This window comes from Festucalex cinctus, chromosome 9 (genome assembly GCF_051991245.1).
Source record: "Festucalex cinctus isolate MCC-2025b chromosome 9, RoL_Fcin_1.0, whole genome shotgun sequence".
Lineage (NCBI taxonomy): Eukaryota > Metazoa > Chordata > Actinopteri > Syngnathiformes > Syngnathidae > Festucalex > Festucalex cinctus.
This window is the reverse complement of record NC_135419.1, coordinates 17,686,570-17,695,102: the sequence shown is the minus strand read 5'-3', so window position 1 is coordinate 17,695,102 and position 8,533 is coordinate 17,686,570. Positions and strand designations below refer to the sequence as shown.

General features: G+C 41.8%; 1 protein-coding gene across 2 annotated transcripts in view; it reads right to left on the bottom strand.

Annotated features, from left to right (window-relative positions):
- The window catches only part of slit3 (slit homolog 3 (Drosophila)), a 275,614-nt gene that overhangs the window by 122,255 nt on the left and 144,826 nt on the right, over nt 1–8,533 (bottom strand). The window contains exons 1-2 of one of the 2 annotated variants that reach the window (XM_077532804.1): nt 7,749–7,839; nt 7,543–7,614 (exon numbers count right to left, since the gene is read on the bottom strand). Coding sequence is in view for 1 of the 2 variants with exons in the window: in XM_077532803.1 (XP_077388929.1) it covers nt 7,543–7,614 (72 nt within the window). In the remaining variant the exon portion in view is untranslated. Of the gene's footprint in view, nt 1–7,542; nt 7,615–7,748; nt 7,840–8,533 lie in introns of those variants that run through there. The other variant, XM_077532803.1, reaches the window with a different exon arrangement.

The following is an 8,533-nucleotide window of genomic DNA, read 5'->3' as shown; positions in this document are numbered from 1 at the left end:
GTGCACTAATTTCAACAATTTTACATCAAGTATTTTTTTTTAAATTCTTGTACAATATTTTGATGTTGACCATCTAATCCTATTTTTATCAGCCCAGCAAAAGACTTTTTTCTCCTTTTTGTTTTTTAATGTTCTCCATCATAAATCATTTTGATCACAAACCACAAAATGGAGCCCAACTGGCGTCTGGTTAATTATGACACATTTTAGCCAAAAACGCTTCATCGTTCCTGGCAGCTTTTGCCGATACGGACGCAAACAATCCGACGATTAATTCCACAAACTGACTCGGCCGCTCACAAATTGGTTGCCGTTTAATCATCGGGCGGCCCACCAAAAGTCATCGCCGCATGCAAATTTCCTCTTTTCATTTTTCACTGTGGCAGAGCATGCGAGCGGATCTTCATCAGTTGAAGCGGCTCGGTGCGGATATGAACACCCGGGAAAAGATGACCTCCTCCGCCGCCGGGGTCAAACGCGTTAATCGCATCTCAATTGGCCAGCGTGAATTGATTGCGATGCGACCGTTTCAAATGGGGCCGATTGTTGATTGGAACACAAACGGGCTTGAAAAACAATTTGAAATCAGTCAGTAATAACCTGAGGAATGAATAATGATGTTATGAATTGGTTATAAACAGTGTGGGCTCACTATTTGGCAAACTACTGTTGCTGTTAACAGTATGCGTATACTAGATTATTTCACAAGTTACTCCTGTTTAGAACTTGCAAAAGGGCGAAATATGGGCTCATTTTTTGAGCAAAGACTCAAGCTGCTGTTATTGATGGGGTTTTTTTTATGCTTTTTTGTGTTAGAAGATTGACATTTCTAAAATTCACGGAAGTCCATATTAAAAATTGGTACACTGCAAGCTCACTATTTGACAAGAAGAGACTAACGCTGCTTGTTTATATTTGTTAACTAATTTATAGTAGTTTTTTTAATGATTAAAAAAAAAACTAGTAAAATGCATGCTTAGTCATGTGATGTAGAAAACTACAACATAGTCTTATGAGGTGGTACTCACTATTAAGCTCACTATTTGGCAAGCAGAGAAGTCACCCTGGCCGTTTTTGTCTATTACAGAATTATTTATAGGGGTTTTGTGTTAAAAAGAAAATAATCATAACCATAATTTTTTTTTATTTTTTTTAAAACACATCAAAATTGTACCCAGTACCCGTATCAGGCAACATCATGTATCCTCACTATTTGCAAAAAAAAGAGAGGTCATTATATCTATTCTTATCAGTAATGATAATGATTTAAAGCTTTAAATATTTAAAAAAAAAAAAAAAAAGCTAGTTAATGAAGAAATTCCAAAATCCTGTGTGAAGATTGGCCATGGGTATATTCTTGCATAAAGTGGCACCGTGTTTGCTCACTATGTGGCAGGCAAGGTCATTATAGCTATTCTTATAGGATTAAAAAAAACAAAAAAACAACAACATTATTTATGTATTTAGATATTTAAAAAAAACAAAACGTATTAATAAGCATTTTCAAAATAATGCATGCTCTTATAAAAAAAAAAAAAAGTGATCATGTAAAAGCTCACTATTTGGCAAGCAGAAGGTCATGCTCACACTGATATCTTGTGATGAAATCCACGACTGCTTTGAAACGAAGACTAATATACAATGTCTTGCAGAAATATAACTCGTTTTAGATATTTTTTTAGCCATATTTTGTAGCGTGACGCAACCGGGATGAGGCAAAGAAATGTTGGAAAATGTTTACATTTTTATTGTTTTTTTTTTATTTTTATTTTTTTATTCTGTACGAATTCCCATTAAATTCTTGCGACAGCACCTTAATGTTTTATAACGACGTCCCGAATAATCAAGGCACGTCCATAGCGGCTCATGCTAATGACGCCGGCTGCTAACGAACCTCCCTCGTAAATTATTATTTTTTTTCTTCTTTTAATTAGCCGCTGTTTTTGTGAGCAGGCCTTTATCTTGCAGTCAGTGTTTAATGTTGTCTCGTTGGCCATGAAACTCATATTGTGACTTTTATCAATATATCCGACATTAAATTCATGAATATCAATACAAACTATTTATGACACTCCCGATCATAGAAGAGCTTTGCTTCCGTTTTATCAATAAAGACTTTTTCAAGACACGCTTGACATCCCTTTTAACCCACATGTCTCTCTTCATCCTCCTCCTCCTCACATGCTGCTTCTAAAAGCAAGCTTATGATTTATTTAGCATCCCAGTGGCTGCTGTTATATTCCATTTTTCTTTCACACGTTTTGGGAGAAAAGGGTGGAGTGTCATGTGCTTGGCAAGTAAAAAGAGAAAGGTAGGCAGCAGTGTGGCAACGGCGGTCAGTTGTTGCTGCAGCCAAGGTGCAATAAACGTGACAACGCGATTGGATGACAGAACGCCACCAAAAAAAAAAAAAAGTCCATTTGTCAACGAAAACTCCAGATGAAAAGAGGCTGGAGGGCGAGAGAAGGATCAAAAGATGACAAGAAGCAAGCCGTTTGACATTAGCGGGTATCAAAAAAGAAGAGAACGCGTGGAGAGGAGAGGCGGAGGATCACAGGGAGGGAGGAGAGAGGAGGCAGGCCCGCATTCATTATTAATGGAACAAATGTCTGACTGACTGACTCAATTTGGGGCTTGGCTGTTTCCACACCAGCGAGGTGTCACATTGACTTACAGTGAGGATGGAGACGAGAGCCTTACCTCACTCTCATCCGTGCTTTGAAATCAGATTTTTAATTACTTGACGAACATGTGAGAAACGTAACGACTATGACATCCTACTTGCCAAATAGTGAGCCTGCAGTCTCATTGGGCAAGACATTTGTGCTTAAGGGACACATTTGAGTTTGAAAACAGACAGATGACCAATTCATGTGTATGATGTGGGAAAAAAAATACAATGCTGTATTGTGGCAGGTGACTCAGGTATAATTAATATTAGAAAATAAAATAAACTTCTAGCCTGTTCATTGCCATTTTGCTACTTTGGAATAAGTGGAAAACAATGGACGGATGGACGATGGATGGTTGGACAGAGAGATTGGATGGATGGATGGATGGATGGATGGATGGATGGATGGATCGATGGATGGATGGATGGATGGATGGATCGATGGATCGATGGACGGACGGATTGGACAGACGTATAACAGATGGATGAATGAACGGATGGATGAATGGATTGGACGGACAGTTGGATGGATGGATTGGATGGATGGACAGATGGACGGATGGACGGATGGACGAATGGACGGACAGATGGACGGGCGGATGGATTGGACGGATTAATGGATGGATTGGACGGACAAAAGGACGGACCAACTGGATGGATGGATGGATGGATGGACATAAGGATGGATGGATGGATTGTAGATAGATGGATGAATTGGACGGATGGATGGATTGGACGGACAAATGGACGGGCAGACCGGATGGATGGATGGATGGATGGATGGATGCATGGATGGATGGATGGATGGATGGATGGATTGGACGGACAGTTGAATGGATGGATTGGATGGATGGACAGATGGACGGATGGATTGGATGCACGGATGGATGGATGGATGGATGGATGGATGGATGGATGGATGGATGGATGGAGGGATGGACGGATTGAACAGACGTATAACAGATGGATGAATGAACGGATGGATGAATGGATTGGACGGACAGTTGGATGGATGGATTGGATGGATGGACAGATGGACGGATGAACGAATGGACGGACAGATGGGCGGGCGGATGGATTGGACGGATTAATGGATGGATTGGACGGACAAAAGGACGGACCGACTGGATGGATGGATGGATGGATGGATGGATGGATGGATGGATGGACATAAGGATGGATGGATGGATTGTAGATAGATGGATGAATTGGACGGATGGATGGATTGGACGGACAAATGGACGGGCAGACCGGATGGATGGATGGATGGATGGATGGATGGATGGATGGATGGATGGATGGATGGATGGATGGATGGATGGATGGATTGATGAACGGATGGATGGATTGGACAGATGGTTGGATGGATGGACAGACATGATGGATGGATGGACAGGCATGGATGGATGGATGGATGGATTAATGGACGGATGGATTAATGGACAGATGGACGGATGCAGTCCAAATTGACTGGCAGTTTTTGGCTATTTGTGGCAGGGCTCCGTCTCGAGCCACCGTGAATTTTGTTCGCATTACTGTTACTACTCCTAAGTGGGAAATTAAATGGAAGAGTGCAATCACATGACCTCACATTATTTTGTATTATGGTCACAAATTTGACCGCTTGGACTGGACAGATGGCAGGGGTGTGTGTGGGCGTGGGCGTGTGTGTGCATGTGCGCGCACCTGGCTTTATTAAAACGTCACACGGGAGGTGAATGAAGTGTGTGTGTTCTGTCCCGCCTTCTGCTGTGTATTTACAGCGCATCGTATATCCCGCCGTCAAGCCTCTAATGAATTGCTAATGTCCCGCATCAACCGTCATCACTCTCCCCCGACATCAAAAAGTCAGCAACCAAAAAGGTGAACGTGGCGTGACGACGACTTCCTTCTCAAAAGCATCCTGGCTCCGTTTTCATCCGGCTCCCACGTGCCCGAGTATCGAACCGTTTTGCACTGGAAGCCCCGAATCTCTTTAATCATTCATGTGAGCACATTAGGTAGCTCGCGCTGCACCATCAACGAACGCCGCGGCGACGGATGGCGACCATTAACGTCGCATTGTCAAGTTTGTGGTTTGAAATTACTGACTATTGTCAAGTCATTGCTTCATTATGAAATCTTATTTTAAGAAAAAAAAAAAAAACATCTGTTTTTGAAGTGAGATGTGAAAAAGTGTGGTACAAGCCCCACTCATGGCACGAGGGCTCTCTCTAGTGGTAGGCAAAAGTTTCACTTAATTGAACACAAAAACAGATTTTTCACCTGTGGGTCTGTGACGTACCTCTTTTGACGAATGGGGATCACCATACCTCCAATTTTTTTATACTCAAAATTATTGACTATCATGTTAAAAATGACAATAATAATTTCGGGAGAAATTGCGTGGGAATGCTGAAAGTTGAAGGCTAATAGCTGAATGCCAAGATCTCAATGCATGTGGAATGCTTATGAAATAAATTGAGAGATAAATGATGAAATTATAACCTCCTGGTTACTGGACAATGCTTTTTACCACCGAGCAGTATCAGACACCTGGTAATGATGATGATATGTATGGAAGTGGGTGTGGAAAGTGATACTTAGAAAAAGTTCAATGTCTGTCCCATTGAAAAGGAATGGGGAAAAGTTGATATTAAATGTTACATTGTGCAAATACTGTAAGTAATGTGGGATCAGACGATATATACCCCGGGAGGCGTGAATTTTTGAAGTTAGTTGAAATTTGAACTTAAATTGGAAGTATTATGTGGGAGTTGTTACGTGGCAAAAAAGTGTGGAGAATAAAAATCACAATAGCATGTGGGAATGCTTCAGCATTCCCACAATAACACTCAAGGACACCGTACTTCATTAAATATAAACAAAATGATGTTAACCAATTTGACCTAAACGGAAATGCATATACATATACATTTTTAATTGTTTTAAAACACAAAATTAGCTTTTTGCCTGACATTTCATTCATTTTCCAATGAGCTCCCGTACTTCAAAGTTAATTTCATTTCAAGACTGTGGGGGGAGCGCAGGTACAACAAGCCGAGTTATTTCTATTTGGTGCTTTAGCGGATGCCACAGTTCCACTGCAAACTACATCGACGTCTCAGATCGGTTGAGGGCAACCAGTTTCCGTAGGCAAACTATACAAAAATCACGCGCATGGAACGCACCAGACAGATCTGTAATTCCAAGACACCATTTTTTTTTCCATCCATTCGAGGATGGTCGTAAGTCGGACTTTTCCGAGTTCACTTCCTGGTTTCCACTTGCGAAGTCGCAAAAAAAGAAGGACCCCGACTTCACCGACGCACTACAAGTCACGTCACTCTACAATGGTTTTCCCTTTGGAAACACAGACCGTGAACAGTAAAACACAATTTACTAGAGTAAAAAAAAATAGATAGCGTTCTTCATTCATAAATATCCAACATAACTTCATGTAATGAAAGGTACATAACAGTACGCCGCTATCTCCCTGCATGAAATTCTATGGTTAACTACTGAACTGTATGGAATGCTTATGAAATAAGATAAAAACACTAATTGAAGCAAAATTACGAGAAGGTAAGTTTGCTGGAGGTCAAAAAATGAGTTTTAAGAACCAAAATAAAAAAAACTAAAAAAAAACAATTTAGCCTACCACTATCTGCCAATTCGGTTGTTTACTTTTGCCTCAAACGTTTTCAGGTCAGAACTGGGTAAAAAACAACTCCAATATATCCGACTTCCGACCATCCTCGAATGCAGCATAAAAGCCAGCTAGCTAGAAAATGGACCGCTGCAGCTAAACAGAGTTTTACACTTTAACAACAAGCTTAGCTAATGTTAGCATGTGTATTTCTATTTAGCCCTCAAATGTTACGAGACTGTGAACTAAAAATGAAAAAAAAAAAAAAACTAGCAAATATTTAAAAACACAATTACCTATAATAATGATATTAAAAGTACTATAACAACTTTCAAACTCAACTTTTATTACCCCTAAAAATACATGGCTTGATTAATGGTAGCAATAAGGTAGCATTGCTGTTTGTTAGCTCAAGTTTTTTTTAAATAACCGTTAACTACCTAAGCTGAATTTAGCTCCTCCCCTACATCCAAAGATCTCAAGACAGTCAGGATACATCATTTCCAAATACTTCCTTGACACTAATTACTGCTTTCCTATTTGCGTTTTTTCGCTTTTGCATCATCATTATTTGAATATACAAAGTGAAAGTGCCTGATTTTTTTCAATGGGAGAAAAAAAGTCCTATCAATTTATTACCACTTAAATGAATGCCCAAAATGCATTATCTCCCACTTGTGACCTTGACCGTCTCCATACCAACCACCGCAATTCAAATACATTTCCTGAGTGGGCAAATTGAAATTTGGATTGTATTGTGTTTTTTTTTTGTTTGTGTTTTTTTCTCTCCTCCCACTCACGCCCCCACATCCTCTGCATCCTCTCCTTTCTAATTTACAAGTTTTTATCAGCAGCAGCAGCAGCACGCTGGCACTCCAACTTTTTTTCCTGCTACGCGGCAACGCACTGCCAACAACGCCTGCAGACAAATCAGCCGACGCTTGCGCAACAACTTTCAAATAATACCTCGCTAGGAATATAAAAATGCAAAAAAAATAATAATAATAATGGTTGCATGGGAGCACCTTGAGTGCCTAATGAGCACATTTTTGTATAGCGTGCAGGATGATGTGGATCAAGTAAAAAGACACTTTGGCATGCAACGTTTTTCCAGACGATAACAGACACTTGCTAAAGTGAGGAAGACCATCAAATGATGAAGGATGAGACCTGTTAGATGAAGGATGGAGAGGAAAGGAGGAGGAGGAAGATTTTTTTTCTTTTTTTGTTTTTCTCCACTTACAGAATCTCCAGATCGCGCAGTGCTCGGAAAGCCCCATCTTCGATGCAGCTGATGTGGTTGCTGTCCAGTTGCCTACACGCACACACACAAACACACAAGAGAGTCAAGGTCCGCTCAGATGAGGGGGGGGGGGGGGGGGGGGGGGGGACTACCAAAAAAAAAGGCGTGAATGAGTGTGTGAGGAGGGGGAGGCGGGGAGGTGATACCTCTCAGTAGTGAGCTCAAAAGTAAGGAGACCCTACACACGCACGCACACACAGCTGACGGGATGGCCGCGCTCACCTCGGCGCCGCGTGATGTGTGAGCCGCCCCGAGGAGGAGGAGGAGAGGAAAAAGGAAGAGCCGGGCGAGGAGGAATAGAAGTGGCCAAACGGCCGACGTGGCGGCAGCCTATCACCTGCTGCCTCGCTCGCCCGCCAGATGGGGGGGAGAGAGAGGTAGACGCCCAAAGAGAGAGAGAGAGAGTGGGGAGGAAGTGGCCACCCTTCTTGTGCTCTTCTGTAAATATTAATTGCATTTTCCTCCTCCTCCTCCTGCTGCCGCCGCCAATGTCATCTTTTATTCTTTCTTTTCCTGTGTGTAGTGAAAGCGGGAGTAATTTCATTACATTAGGCCGGCCAATCCATTAAGGGCCTTTTACCGGCTCTGTCACTGAAACAATTTCATTAAAAGCAAAGCCGCCGTAAATCAAGCGGCAGTCACGACTTCCGTCCTCACAAAAAAAAAAAAAAAAAAAAAAAAACGAAGCCAGTCCACGCCTCATTGGCTAAACTCCCACATGGAGACCCACACCCCCTCCCCATACTCCAACGCCATCTTTACCCCCCCTGTGCCCACTGTCATCCATCCTTGGCTTTTATTTTAATTTGCTCTTGGTAGACGCCATCGGTCCAGACCGCCACAATTCGCTTCCTTCGCTCCATCCGTGAACCCAACAACCCCAAAAACTCACTACGACTTACTCACATTGTGTACTTGAGTACAAGTATCT